Below are 19,234 nucleotides of genomic sequence, written 5' to 3' on the forward strand. Positions count from 1 at the left end.
ACTGTACATAGAGAACCCCAAAGATTCCACCAGGAAACTACTGGAACTGTTATATGAATTCAGCAGAATAGCAGGATACAAAACTAATATTCAGAAATCAAATTCAGAAATCAAATTCAGAAATCAAAACTAATATTCAGAAATTTTATATGCCAATAACATACTAACAGAAATGGAAATTAAGAAAATAATCCCATTTACAATTACTTCAAAAAATAATGAAATCCCTTGGAATAAATCTAACCAGAAACATAAAAAACCTGTACTCAAAAAATTATGACACTGAAAAAAGAAATTGAGGAAGATACAAATAAGTAAAAGCACCTGCCATGCTCATGGATAAGAAGAATTAACAGCATTAAAATGTCCATACTACCCAAAGCAATCTATAGATTCAATGCAATGCCTATCAAGATTCCAGACATATTTCACATAACTAGAAAAAATATTTCAAAAATTTACATGGAACTACAAAAGGCCCCACAAAACAACAGTGATCCTAAGGAAGAGGAACAAAAGTGGAGGAATCATGCTACCTAATATGAAAATATACTAAAAGTCTATATTAATCAAAACAGCATAGTACTAGCATTAAAAAAAGATGTATAGATCAATGGAATAGAATAGACAGCCAAGAAATAAACCCACAACTTTATATCCATTAATATTCAACAGAGGAAGCAAGCAAATACAATGCACTAAAGATAGTTTATTCAATAAATTGTGTTGGCAAAATTGGACAGATATGTGTAGAAAAATTAAACTAGACCACCTTCTTACATAACACAGAGGAATAAATTCAAAATGAATTAAAGACTTAAATGTTAGCCCCAAAACCATAAAAATCATAAAAGAAAATATAGGCAGGAAAATCTGAGACATTGTTCTAGCAATATTTTATCAACTATATCTCCCCAGGCAAGGGAAACAAAAGAACAAATAAATAAATGGGACTACATTAAACTAAAAAGCTTTTTGCAAAGCAAAGGAAAACATCAACAAAATAAAAAGACAATCCACAGAATGGGAAAACATATTTGCCAATACATCTGATATGGGGTTAATATCCAAAATTTATAAAGAACTTTAAAAACTCAACACTAAAACAGCCCAATTAAAAAATGGGCAAAGGATCTGAATAGACACTTCTCCAAAGAGGACATACAGGTGGCCAATAGACATATGCAAAGATACTCCACATCACTAACCATCACAGAAATGCAAATTGAAACCACAATGAGATATCTCACAACTGTCAGGGTGGCTATCACCAATAAATGGACAAACAACCATTTTGTCCATTTGGCAAGGATGTGGAGAAAGGGAGATCACTTTGCACTGTTGGTGGGAATGCGGACTGGTGCAGCCACTGTGGAAAGCAGTATGGAGATACATCAAAAATTTTTAAATGGATATGCCTTTTTGACCCAGCAATCCCTCTTCTGGGAATATATCCAAAGGCACCCAAAACACTATTTTGAAAGAACAAAAGTACCATTAGGTTCACTGCAGCATTATTTACAATTGCCAAGATATGGAAGGAGCCAAAGAGTCCAACTTGTTTCAAGTTGTTTCAGTTGGATGAAACAACTATGGGACATTTATACAGTGGAATACTACTTGCTGTAAAAAAAAATTTTTTGCACTTTGCAACAGTATGGATAGACCTAGAGAGCATTATGCTAAGTGAAATAAGCCAGTCAGAGAAAAACAAATAGTATAGAATTTCACTCATATGTGGAGTCTAATGAACAAAATGAAGTAACAAGGAAAACAGACACAGACTCATAGATAGATAGTAGGATGACAGCTAATGAGAAGAATGGAGGCTAGAGGTGGAGGGATTGAGCAAAAAGGAAAAAGGGCTCATGGACATGGACAACAGTTTGGTGATTGCAGGGGGTGGGTATAATGGAAGTAAATTTAATGGAAAAAATAAAATAAAAAGCCTGGAAAAAATAAATTTTACGATTTAAACCTAAAATAAACAAATGAATAAGTGCTGGTGAGGATGTGGAGAAAGGGGAACCCTAGTGCACTGCTGGTGGAAATGAAGACTGGTGCAGGCACTGCGGAAACAGTATAGAGTTTCCTCAAACAACTAAAAATGGTACTGCCATTTGACTCAGCCATCCCACTTCTGGGAATATATCCTAAGATTTCTAAAACACCAATCAGAAAGAATATAAGGACCCCTATGTTCACAGTAGTATTTGCAATAGTGAAGATTTAGAAGCAGCCCAAATGTCTATCGATAGATGAGTGGATAGAAAAGCTTTGGTGCACTTACCCAATGGAATACTACTCAGTGGGGGGAAGAAGAAGAAAGAAGAAAGAAGAAAAAAGGAGGAGGGGGAGGAATGGGAGGAGGGGGAGGAGTGGGAGGAGGAGGAGGAAGGAAGAAGGAGGAGGAGGAGGAGGAGAAGAACAACAAGGAGAAGAACAAGGGAGAAGGACAAGGAAAGAGAAGGAAGGAAGGAAGGTTGGTCTTACCCCTCGCAACAGCCTGAACTGACCTGGAAAGCACTAGGTTAAGAGAAATAAGCCACTCAGAGAAAGACAAATACCATATGATTTCACTCATATTTGGATTCTAATGAACAGAGAAGCAAAATAAAGAGATTTACAGATAGCAGACAACAGCTATCAGGGCAAGGGTAGCAGTCTGGAGGGATTAAGCAAAAAGCAAAAAAGAAAAACAAACAAACAAGCAAAATTTAACTAGAGATACTGAAATGAGAACAAACTGACCATAACCAGAGGAGAGGAGAGAGGGAAATATCAGGGTAAAGAAAAGGAATGGTCATCAAGGAACATGTATAAAGGAGCCATAGACAATGCCAAAGCGGGTAGGACTGAAGGTGGGAGGTGGGGGTGGGGGGAACAGGGAAGAGTGGGGGGGGATGGAGACAACTGTACTTGAAGAACAATAAAAAAAAGTTAAAAATAAGTAAAAAGAAAGTAAAGTATAAAAAAAGAAAGAAAACAACTTACAGATATGAACAACAGTGTGTTAACTGCTAGAGTGAGGGGAATGGAAAGAGATGGAGGAGGATATAAGGGGAATAAATGGTGATGGACAGAGACTTGACTTGAGGTGGTACACACACAATACAGTGTACAGATGCTGTGTTGTAATGTGAGAACCTGGAATCTGTATATTTTATTAACCAGTTTCACCCCAATAAATTCAATTAAAAAAATCATAATAAGTAAAAGAAAAGTAAGACTGTATAAAGTTCTAAAATTCCTTATTCTAGCATTTTAAATCATTTTCTTGAAAATAGGTGAAGACATATAACTTTTGCCTCTAACCTCTGCTTTCTCGTTTAAAATTATCTAAGTACACACCACCTAAAGTTAAACCATCTTCTGTAACCATATATTAGGTCCCCCTCTGCCCCCAGTACAATATACAGACCTAGTATCATAGAACTGTACGCCGTACCTATATAATCTTATTAACCAATATTATCCCAATAAATGTAATTAATTTATTTTTTATAAATAATTTTATTTAGTTATTTTTCAAGTACAGTTTTTTGTCTATTTCTTCCATCCCAGTGCCTCCCCGCCCTGTGCTCCCCACCTCCCTCCCATTTCCACCCCCCTTAGTTCTCATCCCTGTGTCCTTCATATTTGTTCCTCCAAATCCCTCCCCTTTTTCCCCCTTAAATTCCCTTCCCTCTCCCTTCTGGTCACTGTCCCCTTGTTCTCTATTTCAGTGTCTTTGTTTTTATTCTGATTGCTTATTTGTTTTGTTGTTTAGCTTCCCGTTAAAGGTGAGATCATATGGTATTTGTCTTTCAACCCTGGCCTATTTCACTCAGCATAATGCTTTCCAGTTCCATCCACGTTGTTGCAAAGGGTAGTAGCTCCTTCTTTCTCTCTGCTGCATAGAATTCCATTGTGTATATGTACCACAATTTTTTGATCCATTCATTTACTGACGGGCACCTAGGTTGCTTCCAACTCTTGGCTACTGTAAATTGTGCTGCTATGAACATTGTGGTGCATAGGTTCTTTGAAATTGATGTTGTAGGATTCTTGGGATATAATCCTAGCAGTGGAATTGCTGGGTCAAAAGGCAGGTCAATTTTTATTTTTCTGAGAAAATTCCATACTGTTTTCCATAATGGTTGTACCAGTCTACAATCCCACCAACAGTGAACTAAGGTCCCCTTTTCCCCACACCCTCTCCAACATTTGTTGTTTGTTGCTTTGTCTATTATAGCCATCCTGACTGGTGTAAAGTGGTATCTCATTGTGGTTTTAATTTGCATCTCTCTGATAGCTAACGATATTGAGCATCTCTTCATGTGTCTCTGGATGTTCTGTATGTCCTCTTTAGAGAAGTGTCTGTTCAAGTCCTTTTCCCATTTTTTAATTGGGTTAGATGTCTTCTTAGAGTGGAGTCATGTTAAGTTCTTAGTGTATTTTGGAGATTAAACCTTTGTCTGAGGTATCATTGTCAAATATGTTTTCCCATACAGTTGGTTGTCTTTTTAATTTAATACTGTTTTCTTTAGCCACACAGAAGCTTCTTATTTTGATGAGATCCCATTTGTTTATTCTTTCCTTTATATTCCTTGCTCTAGGGGACATATCAGTACACATTTCTAGAAAAATATAGTCTTCCAAAACTTAATGAAAAAGAAAATCTGAACACACCAATAACAGCAAAAGAAATTGAAGCAGTAATCAAAAAAATCCCATCACACAAAAGCCCTGGACCAGATGGTTTCACAGGAGAATTCTACAAAGCATTTAAGGAAGAGCTAACCCCTATTCTTCACAGACTATTCCTAAAAATCCAGAAGGATGGAAAACTCCCAAATTCTTTTTATGAAGCCAGCATCATCCTAATTCCAAAACCAGATAGAGACACAACAAAGAAAGAGAACTTCAGGCCAATATGGCTGATGAACATAGATGCTAAAATCCTCAACAAAATATTGGCAAATCGCATCCAACAATATATCAAAAAGATCATACACCATGACCAAGTGGGATTCATCCCAGGGATGCAAGGATGGTTCAACATTAGCAAATCAGTAAATGTAATTCATCACATAAACAAAAGCAAAGACAAAAACCACATGATCTTATCAATAGATGCAGAAAAAGCTTTTGATAAGGTACAACACCCATTTATGATAAAAAACACTCAGCAAGGTGGGAATAGAGGGAGCATTCCTCAATATAATAAAGGCCATTTATGAGAGACCTACAGCCAATATCATACTCAATGGGAAAAAATTAAAAGCTTTTCCACTAAGATCAGGAACAAGACAAGGATGTCCACTTTCACCACTTCTATTCAATGTAGTTTTGGAACTTTTGGCCACAGCAATTAGGCAAGAAAAGGAAATAAAAGGCATCCAAATAGGAAAGGAGGAAACAAAACTGTCACTGTTTGCAGATGACATGATAGTGTACATGGAAAATCCTATAGACTCTACCCAAAAACTGCTTGAACTAATTAATGAATTTGGCAAAACAGCAGGATACAAAGTCAATATCCAGAAATCAAAGGCATTTTTGTATACTAACAATGAATCAGCAGAAGCAGAAATCAAGAAAAAATCCCATTCAATGTAGCAAAATGAAAAATAAAATATCTGGGAATAAACCTAACCAAGGAGGTAAAAGACCTGTCTGCAGAAAACTACACAGCACTGAAGAAAGAAATCAAGGAAGACACAAACAAATGGGAACATATACCTTGTTCATGGATTGGAAGAATTAACATCATCAAAATGTCCATACTACCCAAAGCAATATACAGATTCAATGCAATACCTATTAAAGTACCGATGGCATATTTCACAGACATAGAACAAGCACTTCAAAAATTTATATGGAACCATAAACAACCCCAAATAGCAGCTGCACTTTTGAGAAAGGAGAACAAAGTAGGAGGAATCACAATACCTGATACCAAACTGTATTACAAGGCCACTGTATTCAAAACAGACTGGTACTGGCATAAAAACAGGCACATAGACCAATGGAACAGAACAGAGAGCCCAGAAATCAACCCAACTCTCTATAGTCAATTAATATTTGACAAAGGGGGCAGTAACATAAAATGGAGTAAAGACAGCCTCTTAAACAAATGGTGTTGGGAGAACTGGACAGCCATATGCAAAAAAATGAAACTTGAGCACCAACTTACACCATACACCAAAATAAATTCAAGGTGGATAAAAGACTTAAATATAAGCCATGACACCATTAAAGTCCTAGAGGAGAACATCGGCAAGAAAATCTCAGATATTTCACGCACCAATAAATTTAATTTAAAAAACATAAAATTATTTGAGTAATCCAGGGAAGAAAGTCGGGTTCAATATTCAAAAATAAATCAATATAATTTATCATTTCAAGAGATTAAATAGGAAAATTTACATAAGCATACTAGCTGATGGAGAAGCATTTGACAAAAATTCAACATCCATTCATTACAAAACTTTCAGAAATATAGCAATAAAAAATTTCCAGACCTTATAAAAAGCATCTGCAAAATTCTACAGATAATTGGTTACTTAATGGTAAAAGACTGGATTCTTCTCCTCTAATATTTGAAGAAGGCAAGGATATTTTTACTTTCACCACTATTATTCAAAAAGCATTAAAGTACAAACCAGTGAAAAAAGAAAAGACATAAAGACTATAAAGGAAAAAGAAAACCTTTTTATTCTCAGATAACATAATTGTCTACATAAGAAAATCAAGATATGTTAGAGAGAGTCTGAGAGAAGAGTTAAATTGTGTTCCATTCCTAATTAAATTAAACCCAAGATGGGGCAAGACCCCAAATTAGAAATCACCTTGAGATTAGCCTAAGAGTTCATCCTGACAAAATAAGGGATCAGTTAGACTTTGCTGCAACTGTACATAACAAAAAACCACAATAATCAAAGCTCAAATAAATAAGGCTTTTTGTTAAAAACATAATTTCTACATATTCCAAGAATCTGCAAAAAATTCCAAGGAATCTGCAAAAATTCCAAGGAATCTGCAAAAAAATTCCTATAATTAATGAGTTTGGCAAGGTGACAGGATATAACATAAGCATTCAAAATCAACTATACTTTTATATGCTGGCAATGAGCACATTGATAGCAAAATTTAAACTAGAATACCATTTACAGTAACTAAAAAAGAAAAAATACTATGTATTTTGTAGGTGTAAATTAAACAAAATATGTATAGAACTTAAATGCTGAAAACTACACAAAGGTAGGAAAAGAAATGAAGTGAGATCTAAATAAGACACACTGTGTTTTTAGTTTTCTGAGGAAATTCCATACTGTTTTCCACAGTGGCTGCACCAGGACTGGGAGAACATTATGCTAATTGAAATAAGCCAGGCCATATAAGACAAATAGTATACAATCTCACCTACATGTGGAACCTAATCAATGAAACAAACAAGAAAGCAAAATACAACCAGAGATGCTGAAATAAAGAACAAACTGACAGTAACCATAGAGGAGTGGGGAGAAGGATAATAGGGGATAATAGGGAAGGGCCAGTAATTAGCATGTATAAGGGACACATGGACAAAGCCAAAGGGGGTAGGTTCAAGGGTGGAAGGCGGGGATGAGTGGGGTGTGGGGGCATGGTGGGGTGTGGGGACATGGTGAGGTGAAAATGCAGACAACTGTACTTGAACAACAGTAAAAATTAAAATTAATTTTTAAAAAGACACACTGTGTTCATTAATTAGAATCCTTAACACAATAAAGATGCCAGTTAATCAAACTGATATACAGGTTTAATGCAATTCCTATCAAAATCCCAGCAAGAGTTTTTGAAGGAATTGATAAATTATTCTAAAACTTATATGATGGAAAGGCACATTTGGTCCTTCCAGCCAAGATGGAGGTGTAGGTAGAAACCCTTCGCTTCCTCACACAACCAAAAGGAGAATAACAACCAATCTAAAATCAATAAACAGCCAGAAGTGCCAGAAAACCAAACTGCATGGAACTTCAACAACCAAGGAATTAAAAAAACAGTCAATCAGAACAACCAGAGCAGTAAGAATTCACAGCAAGGCAGCAGATCATGGAGGTGGGGCCAGCTGAGAGAAACCCAGGAAAGGCAGTGGACCATGTGAGCAGGGCTCACTGAAGGGGAAACTGAGACTCAGAGCTAACTGTGGACTAGGACGGTTGGCACAGTGGGAAAAACCCCCAGTCTCACACAAGAGTTCATTGAAAAGTGGGGCTGGAGCCAAGCAGGTGAGCTGCATTGTTCCTTCTCTAGCCCCTCCACCCACAGGCAGCCCACAGTGCAGCAAGGGAGGTGGCCAGACCCTGGTAAATACCTAAGGCCCTGCCCCCTTACAACTTAATAGGTGTGCTAAGACAAAGAAATAGGGCCCAAATGAAAACCGCAAAACTTCAGAAAGAGAGCTGAGTGATGAGGAGATAGTCAACCTATCTGATGGAGAATTTAAAGCCCTAGTAATCAAAATGCTCACAGAAATAATTGAACTTGGTAAAAAAAAAAAAAGAAAGAAAGAAAGAAAGATACTCAAAAGGAAATAAAGCTAAATGTTCAGGGAACCAACAGTGACAGGAAAGAAACCAGGACTCAAAGCAACAATTTGGAACAAAAAGAACAAATAAACATCCAACCAAAACAGAACAAAGAAACAAAAAATTCAAAAATGTGAAGACAGACTTACGAACCTTTGGGATAACCTGAAATGTTCTAATACCTGAATTATAGGAGTCCCAGAAGGAGAAGAAAAACAGCAAGAAATTGAAAACTTGGTTGAACAAATAAGGAAGGAAAACTCCCCCAATCCAGTGAAAGAAAGTCCAGGAAGCCCAGAGTCCCAAAGAAGTTGGACTCAAAGAGGAACACACCAAGGCACATCATCATTAAGTTACCCAAGATTAAAGACAAAGAGACAATCTTAAAAGCAGCAAGAGAAAAGCAGAGAGTTACCTATAAAGGAGTTCCCATATCAGCTGATTTCTCAAAAGAACCCTTGTGGGTGAGAAGAAGTATTTGAAGTCATGAAAGGCAAGGACCTACATCCAAGATTACTCTATCCAGTAAAGCTTTCATTTAGAATGAAAGGGCAGATAAAGTGCTTCCCAGAGAAGGTCAAGTTAAAGGAATTCATCATCACCAAGCCAGTATTATATGAAATGTTAAAGGAACTTATCTAAGAAAAAAGATAAAAAATATGAACAGTAAAATGACAACAAACTCACAACTATCAACAAATGAACCTAAAAGAAAAAAAAACAATGAAAATGAAAACTAAGCAAACAACTTGAACAGGAACAGAACAGAATCAGAGAAATGGACATCACACAGAGGGAGTTCAGTGGGGAGGGTGAAGGGAGGAATAGTGGGGGAAAGGTACAGGAAAGAAGCAGAATTGGTGGGCATAAAATAGATGGGGAGAGGTCAAAAATGGTATAGGAAACAGAGGACTCCAAGAATTTATATGTACAATCCATGGACATGAACTAAGGGGGTCAATGCTGGAGGGTTGACGGATGCAAGGTGGATGGGGAATAAAGGGGGAAAACTGTAATATAATCAATAAAATATTCTTAAAAATAATTTTTAAATAAAATAAAACTTATATAGAAAAGCAAAAAGACTAGAATACCTAAGACAATTCTGAAGAAGCAGAATAAAGTGGACATAATATGCCTACCTGGTTTAAAGATTTATTCCCACCTATAGTAATCAAGACTTTGTGGTACTCGTGGAAAGACAGACAGATAGATCAATATAAAAGAACAGAAAACCCAGAAAGAGACTCACTCAAATATATCCAACTAATTTTTCACAAAGGTACAAGATCAATTTAATAAAACAGAGGTAGCTTTTTCGACAAATGATATTAGAGCAAGTGACACCCTTAGGCATTAAATGAACCTTGTGCTAAACCTCACACCATGCGCCAAAATTAACTCAAAATGGATCATGAAATTAAAAGTGAAACATAAAACTATAAAAATTTAAGAATAAAACCTGGCAAAAATCTGTGGGACCTAGAGCTATGTAAAGAAATCTTAGGCTTAAAACCAAAAACACAATCCATGAAAGGAAAATTGATAAATTGCACGTCATCAAAATTTAAAACTTTTGCTCTGAGAATAACTTTTGCTAAGAGACTAGAAACACAAGCTAACTAGTGGAAAAAAATATTTGCAAACCACAAATCTCATAAAGGAATAAGATCTAGAATATATAAAGAACTCTCAATACTCAACATTAAAAAAGCAAACAATCCAATAAGATGTAAACATTTCACTGAAGAAGATATATAGATGGCAAACAAACACACTAAAATGTTCAACTTCATTAGTAATTAGGGAAATATAAATAGATGATACAGCACTATCCACATCAGAATGGCTAAAATAAAAAATAGTGACAACACCAAATGCCGAGAAGTAAGTGAAAAAACTAGATCACTCATATATTGTTTGTGGGAATGCAAAAGGGTATAGACACTTGGGAAAATAATTTGGCACTTTCCCAAGAAAGTAATCATGCAACTATCATATGATACAAAAATTGCATTTCTGGGCCTTTACAGAGAAATCGAGACTTACATTCACACAAAACCCTTACACGAATGTTTACAACAGCTTTACTAGTAAGATCCAAAAAACTGGAAATAACCCAGATGTCCTTCAATGAGTGAATAGTTGAATAAACTGTGTTACACCAATGGCATGCAATACTACTCAGCAATAAAAAGAAATGAATTTAATACAAGCAGCAAACTGTATAATTTCCAGATAATTATGCTGAGTAAAAAAAAACAATCCAAGAAAGTTACATACTATATGATTCTATTTATATACCTACCATTCCTGAAGTGACAAAATTATAGAAATGGATAACAAATTTTAAGGAGTGGTTGGGGACAGGAGGAAAGGAGGTAGGACTACAAAAGGGAAATACGATGCATCCTGTGATGGAAAAATTCTGTACCTTGCCTGAATCAAAGTCAACATCCTGGATGTGGTATCACACTATCGTTTTGCAAGATGTTACCATTGAGAAGGCCAAGTAAATGATACACAGGATTTCTTTGTATTGTGCCTTATAATTGTATGTGAATCTATAATTATCTCAAAATCAAAAGTTAATTTTAAAAAAAAAGTAGTGTGGAGAAAAAGAAACCTTCATTCGCTGCTGGTGGGAATGTAAACTGGTACAGCCACTATGGAAAACTGTATGGAGTTTTCTCAAGAACTAAGAATAGGATTATCATTTGGGCCAGCAATCCCTCTTCTGGGTAATTACCCCAAATTTTTCAAAACATTTATTCACAAAGACATATGCACCCCCATGATCAGTGCAGTATTATTCATAGTGGCCAAGACATGGAAACAACTGAAGTGCCCTTAGATAGATAACTGGATAAAGAAGATGTGGTACATATACACAGCAGAATACTACTCAGACATAAGAAAAGATGAAATACTGCCATTTATGACAACATGGATGAATCTTGAGAATATCATGCTAAGTGAAATAAGTCAGACAGAAAAAGTCAAGAACTATATAATTTCACTCACGTGTGGGATATAAAACTGAAAACAACAAATGAGCAAACAAGAAAAACTAACAAAAACTCATAGACACAGAAAACAGTATGGTGGCTCCCAGAAGGAAGGGTTTGGGGGGTTAGTTAAGAGTAAATGGGGTGAAATACACTGTGACAGAGGAAGATTAGACTTTGGGTGATGTGCACACAATGCAATATATAAATACTGTATCAGAAGTGTATATTTAAAATCTATTTAATTTTATTAGTTATTAATCTATTTAATAAATCAGTGTCACCTGAATAATTGTTTTAAGTGTTTATGCCTGTTATATGCATAGTACAGCTAAAGAAATACAAAGTCCTTGCCCTTGAAATCATAGCTTATTATGGGAATAAACATATATACATAACTAAATTTCAAGGCAAAAAGTTTATGTCAAGTGTTTTAAAATACAGTAAGAAGTAGTTTGACCACTTAACACCCATTAGAATAGCTATTATAAAAAAAACTAAACTAAAAATTAACAAGTGTTTCTGTTATCACAAGATGTATTATGTTTCTAATTTGAAAACATTAAGTAAAAAGTGTTTTTAAAGAAAAAGTTATCTGCCAGGATTTTCACCCATGAGTACATATATCAAAGAACCTATGCACCACAATGTTCATAGCAGCACAATTTACAATAGCCAAGAGTTGGAAGCAACCTAGGTGCCCATCAGTAAATGAATGGATCAAAAAATTGTGGTACATATACACAATGGAATTCTATGCTGCAGAGAGAAAGAAGGAGCTACTACCTTTTGCAACAACATGGATGGAACTGGAAAGCATTATGCTGAGTGAAATAGGCCAGGTGCTGAAAGACAAATACCATATGATCTCACCTTTAACAGGAAGCTAAACAACAAAACAAACAAGCAAGCAGAAAAAAAAAGACACTGAAATAGAGAACAAGGGGATAGTGACCAGAGGGGAGAAGGAAGGGAAGTTAAGGGGAAAAAGGGGGAGGGATTTGGAGGAACAAATATGAAGGACACAGGGACAAGAACTAAGGGGGTGGAAATGGGAGGGAGGTGGGGAGCAAGGGGTGGGGGAGGCTGGGATGGGAAAAATAGACAAAAAACTGTACTTGAAAAATAACTAAATAAAATTTAAAAAATTAAAAAAAGAAAAAGTTATCAGTCGTAATCTCTCCTCTTCCATTTCTGATTTTATTTATTTGGGTCCTTTCTCTTTTTTTCTTGATGAGTCTGCTTAAAGGCTTGTCGATTTTGTTTATCTTTTCAAAGGACCAGCTCCTGGATTTATTGATCCTTAGAATTGTTCTTTTAGTCTCTACGTCATTTAATTCTGCTCTGATTTTGGTTATTTTCTTCCTTCTACTTGCTCTGGGCTTTGTTGTTATTTCTCCAGTTCTTGTAGGTATAGGGATAGGCTGTTTATTTGAAATGTTTCTATCTTTTTTAGGTAAGTCTGTATTGCTATGAACTTCCCTCTCAAGACTGCCTTCACTATGTCCCATAAGGTTTGGAGTGTTGTGAGTTCATTTTCATTTGTTTTCAGAAACTTTTCAATTTCTTCCTTGATCTCATTTTTGACCCATTCATTGTTTAGTAGCATGATTTTCAATCTCCATGAGTTTGAGTGTTTTTGAGTTTTTTCCTTGAGATTGGTTTCAAGTTTCAGGCCCTTATGGTCAGAGAAAATGTTTAATATGATTTCAATTTTCTTGAATTTTTTGAGGATTGTTTTGTGTCCAACATATGGCCTACCTTTGAAAATGTTCCATGTGCATTTGAAAAGAATGTGTATTTTGCATCTGTCATAAATATATTAAAGAAAATATTTTCCATTCTAAAGTATTTTAATTAATTCACAGAAGTATAGATTAAATTCCTGTGATTAAGGGATGTGAGGCCTTCCATTTCACATATCACCAGAACTACTTTTCTATTTAAAGTTTCCAAAATATTCTCCCCAAAAATAAATTCCAAAGTATTTTATTTATGTGACTTTTTTGCCCAAATCTCTCAGATATGGGGATCCTGAGAGAGAGATAACTACTCCCTTTTTACCTATGAGTTTTCGGCCACCAATGCAATGCAAATTTGTATTTTTAATAATCATTTTGTCTCATTATTCTCTCTATATTTCAATAGCATATGCCTCTGAGGTAAGGACATGAAGACTAAAGAATGGAAATAAAAAATGAATGGTTCTTTTTATCCTTTGCGGCATCATTTCACTGCAGCCCATTCCCTGTGCTGAGTCCCATGGTACACATATAAACTCACCTTTCAATCATTTCTGTGGGTTAATAACACCGGGTAATAGCCAGACGGACATGCCAAACATATAATCAGACAATCATTTCAGATTCATTTTCCATGAACAGAAATATTGTTCACACTTATTAATTAGCAAATCTGCATAAGGCACAGCACAGAGCATAGAACCAGCATTGAAAGTAGCAATCTATCACATTAATGTAATTTAAAGGGATATTTGACCCATTCTATTGTTGTAAAATCTAAAAATAAAAAAATACACTCCTATGATTTCTTCTGGTGAAGATGAAGGTGTAAGTAGATACACTTTGCCTCCTGTCACAATAAAAAGGACAACAAACTTAAAAACAAAAGAATAACCACAATTGCTAGAAAATCAAACTGTACAGAAGTCCAACAACCAAGGAGTTAAAGAAGAAACATCCATCCAGACTGGTAGAAGGGGCAGAGACAGGCAGCTGCAGTGGAGATGACACCCGGCAAGACAGTGCGTGGAGGACTGGAGTGGGCCAGGCAGCAGCTGGTGGACTGGGCAAGGTGGTGGCTGGCAGACCACTGCCACATTTGCATGCAGATAAAGCAGGAGGAACAACTGGGGAGTGAGACAGACCACACAACCCAGGGTTCCAGTACAAGGAAATAAAGCTCAAAATCCCTGACTGAAAAAACTTGTGGAGGTTGCAGTGGTGGGTGGGACAAACTCCCAGCCTCACAGGAGAACCCATTGGAGAGAACTACATGGTCCTAGAATGTACACAAGCCCACCCACCCAGGATTCAGCACCAGAAACCCAATTTGCTTGTGGGTAGCAGAGGAAGTGACTGAAAGCCAGCCCAGGGCTGAGCAATTGGCATTGTTTCCTCTCAGGCCACTCCCTCACAGACAGCACCACAACACAGTGAAGTGGGTTGATCTGCCCTAGAGCATACCTAAGGCTCTACCCCTTACCATGTAATGGATGCTCTGCTACAAAAAAAAATGTGGCCCAAATGAAGAATCAGATCAAACCTCCAGAAAAAATACAACTAAGCAATGAAGAGATAGCCAACCTACTGGATGCAGAGTTCAAAATACTGGTAATCAGGATTTTCACAGAATTGGTTGAGTATGGTTGCAAAATACAGGAAAAACTGAAGGCTATACAAAGTGAAATAAAAGAAAATGCACAGGGAACCAACAGTGAAGGAAAGAAGACCAGGACTCAAATCAATGCTTTGGAGCAGAAGGAAGAAATAAACATTCAACCAGAACAGAATGAAGAAACACAGAGTCGAAAAAATGAGGAGAGGCTTAGGAAACTCCAGAACATCTTTAAATGTTCCAACATCCAAATTATAGAGGTACCAGAAGGGGAAGGGGAAGAGCAACAAGTGAAAAACTTATTTGAACAAATAATAAAGGAGAACTTTCCCAATCTGGCAAAGGAAATAGATTTCCAGGAAGTCCAGAAGCTCAGAGAGTCCCAAAGAAGGTGGACCCAAAGAGGAACACACCACGGCACATCATAATTACATTACCCAAGATTAAAATGAAGGAGAGAATCCTAGAAGCAGCAAGAGCTAAGGGGACAGTCACCTATGAAGGAGTTCCCATCAGACTGTCAGCTGATTTCTAAAAAGAGACCTTACAGGCAAGAAGGGGCTGGCAAGAAGTATTCCAAGTCATGAAAGACAAGGACCTACAGCTAAGATTGTGCTATCCAGTAAAGCTTTCATTTAGAATGGAAGGACAGATAAAGTGCTTCTCTGATAAGGTCAAGTTAAAGGAGTTCATCATCACCAAGCCCTTATTATATGAAAAGTTAAAGGGACTTATCTAAGAAAAAGAAGATAAAAAACATGTATAGTAAAATGACAGCAAACTCATAGTTATTAACAACCACATCTAAAACAAAAACAAACTAAGCAAACAACTAGAACAGGAACAGAACCACAGAAATGGAGATCACATGGAGGGTTAGCAACAGGGGAATGGGAGGAGGAGAGGGAGGGAAGTTACAGAGAATAAGTTGCATAGATGGTAGGTAGAAAATAGACCAGGGGAAGGCAAGAATAGTATGAGAAATGTAGAAGCTAAAGAACTTTGTACACATGGACATGAATTAAAGTGGGGGAATGTGGGTGGGAGAGGGTGTGGAGGGTGGAGGAGAATAAATGGAGGAATGGGACAACTGTAATAGCATAATCAATAAAATATATTTAAAAAAAGAATAGTATGGGAAATGGAGAAACCAAAGAACTTATATGTACAACCCATGGACATAATTTAAGGTGAGGTAATGCTGGTGGGAGGGGGATACAGGGTGGAAAGGAATAAAGGGGAGAAAATAATGGCACAATGGTAATAGCATAATCAACAAAATATATTAAAAATTTTTTAAAGTCTACAATTTTTTAAAAACCCTCCTCTCTGAAAAAAGAAAGAAAAAGTTAAGGACATATCATTTCAATTTTTACAGTGAGTATGAATTAATGAGTTACTTTTAACATTAAAAAGTTCTTGCTGAAATAAAAAATAATTTAAGGAAGAATCTGGCAATACTGGCATATACTTCATTAATAAAATATTAATAGTGGATTCTTATAAAAAACAGCTAGATACATGATTCTCAAATGCAACATATCCTCCTAATAAACAGTAGACTAACAAATCTAAAATTTCAGTAGGATTTGATAATAACAAAAAGGTAAATATGACCAAATTTTGTTGATACTTAAATTACACTATGCAACTTGTATACATATCCTTTTAGGATCTTGGCTCCATTTCTCTCTCCAGATGCATCGCCAGCCATTGCACCCATGTATGCTATACTGGCCATTGAAAATTACCTACTCTTCACTCAAGAATTCATTTTTACCTCCATACATTCCCTGTGTTATTGTTCCCACTGAATGAACTGGCCTCATCTCTTCTGTGCTCATTGAGAACTCCTTGTGAACTTCTCCCTGACACTCACAGGCTGAATAGAAACTCTCTCTAAAACCTTGAGTACATCTTATTAGTAAAACATTCATCCTAAATTATTTGTATGCCAGTACGAAAAGGTCCATGAAGGCAGAAGCCTGTCCCTTTTGAATATTATATTCACAATGGCAAGCACAATGTCAGGAACATGGCAGATGTAATGAACTAAATTACAGTTTAAAAGAACCCAATTAGTAAATAAATTTAGCTTAAAAGAATGTCATCAAAGTTCTAATTTAGCTGGATAAAGCTCAACCCGTGATTCTTTGCTGATTGGTATGTAAATGTGTTTTATCATTCTTCTGGCTAAAGTAAATATAAATTAAATACTCAAAGGAAGATTTCTGTTATGTACTTGAATTGTTGGAAAACAGCTGTCAAATTAATCTCTTGGACTTAAAAACAAAACTAAAGGGGAAAGGCAGGGCTTGGTGTAATATTTTATTTAAAACAAGAATTTGTTTTTCTAAACCTGTAGAAATTTTATAGTAATATAAATATTAAAAAACATTTTAAAATGTATTACATACCATTTCAATTTCTTGATCTTTAGCAACCAGCTGTCGATTAAGAAGTTCTTTGCTTGAATCAAGTTTTATACAGAGTTCCCTTGTAGAAGACAAGTCTGCAAGGGCAGACACTTTTTCAAACTGAACCTTCTGAAGCTCCTCTTCCATCTTCACAAGAGATTTATGTAAGGTAGAAATCTGGGACTTGTAGGACCTTTCTGCATTTAAGTGCTGCAAAAACAAAATTGTTTTTTTAACTTGGAAAGAAACTATGACATGGAACATAGAATGAGTCAAATCTTTCAACGAACGTACACTTACATTATAAGGAACTTTAGATGATATAGGTAGTAATACATGCACAAAACTCAGGGAAACATAAATTTGGGTTTCAAATTGGTATATATAAAATCCATGAGTAAGGTTGTCAAATGGTCATATTTGGAAAACAACTTTTCCCACTGAAAACTCTCAGTTCCAAAGCTAGTTGAGATATACACATTTGGTCTATATCTGTCTATATTTTTCACAGTTACAATTACTCTACAATATAAATATTATCATGTCTCTTTAACAACAAAGTGACAAACAAAATATAAGCCACTATTTCCCCCCACAATACTCATTTTCCAATTCTCGAAAGGCATGTTGACATTGACCATAACATCGTAAAATGAAGATGACTCTCTAGCACTTACTAATACCTGAGGGAAAAATACTCTAGGCAAGTATAAATTAATACAACTACTTTTTGAGTAAGAAGAGTATGTTTTAAAAATGGTGAGATTCAAGTTATATAAATGCTTTCAAATCTTCAATATAATCACACCTTTTTTTTTCAGAAACAAAAAATGTCTCATGTAAGTACACTGCCACCTACAGAGAAGTATTTGCTATTATGTAAAGATAACGGAACTGAGAGGCAAATAAAGACATTTTCTGCTTTTCAACTTTTACAAAGCACAAAAAAGTTGTTCCTGGAATAAATTATTTCATCACAATTCACTCTTAACTTTCTCCTTCCCTTCCTTCCTCACTCTATTTCTCACTTATTCTTTAAATAATCTTTTATCCATACATTTACCCACCCACCCATCTATCTATCCATCCATTCATACTTTTGACTATATTCTATGTTGCAGTCAATGTACCTAGATGCACATCCAATGGTATATAAAGTGGTTTCTGCTCTCATAAAACTTTCAACTATGGGGGAGTCATACATCAATCAAATAATCATACAGATGAACATATTAATACATATTAAGCAAATAGTTCTAGAGAAAAAAGTGTATAAAAAAGGAAAGTAACCTAAACTGAGAGTCAGGGAAGTCATAAAGGTTTTCCTGATGAAATGACAGTTGAGCTGAATGAGATCTGAAAGGCGAATAGATATATACAGTGTATACTTGGGAGAGCATCTTTTCAAGTCAGGAATACTAAGAGCAAAGCTTTGGAGGGGATGTGTCAGCAGAGGGAAAATGACAATGTCTAAGAAGAAAGAAAAGGCTAGTATAGATAGAGTTCATATCACAGCGAAGAGTGATAGGGGCTGCATTTGAAAAGGTATACAGATTCAGCCAAGCTGTTACAAAGGATAGGAGCTCCTTCTTTATTTCTGCTGCATAGTATTCCATCGTTATGTACCAGTTTTTTGATCCACTCATTTACTGATAGGCACTTAGATTGCTTCTAGCACTTGGCTATTGTAAATTGTGTAGCCATGAACATTGAGGTGCAGAGGTTCTTTTGAATTTGAGTTTCAGTATTCTTAGGACAGCATTATACTAAGTGAAATTAGCCAGGCAGTGAAAGAAAAATACCATATGATTGCACCTATAAATGGAACCTAATCAACAGGCAAAATACAGCCAGAGACACTGAAATAAAGAACAAGCTGACAGTAACCATAGAGGAGGAA

The 19,234-nt window shown here is 35.9% G+C and overlaps 1 protein-coding gene across 1 annotated transcript in view; it reads right to left on the reverse strand.

Moving 5' to 3' along the window:
- Positions 1 to 19,234, reverse strand: part of TSGA10 (testis specific 10) — a 139,345-nt gene that overhangs the window by 13,518 nt on the left and 106,593 nt on the right. Inside the window, exon 14 of the mRNA XM_053664511.1 lies at positions 17,335 to 17,544. Coding sequence (XP_053520486.1) covers positions 17,335 to 17,544 — 210 coding nt within the window. The remainder of the gene's footprint in view (positions 1 to 17,334; positions 17,545 to 19,234) is intronic.

This window comes from Artibeus jamaicensis, unplaced genomic scaffold (assembly GCF_021234435.1).
Source record: "Artibeus jamaicensis isolate MK-2021 breed Jamaican fruit bat unplaced genomic scaffold, CSHL_Jam_final contig_384, whole genome shotgun sequence".
In the NCBI taxonomy this organism is placed as follows: domain Eukaryota; kingdom Metazoa; phylum Chordata; class Mammalia; order Chiroptera; family Phyllostomidae; genus Artibeus; species Artibeus jamaicensis.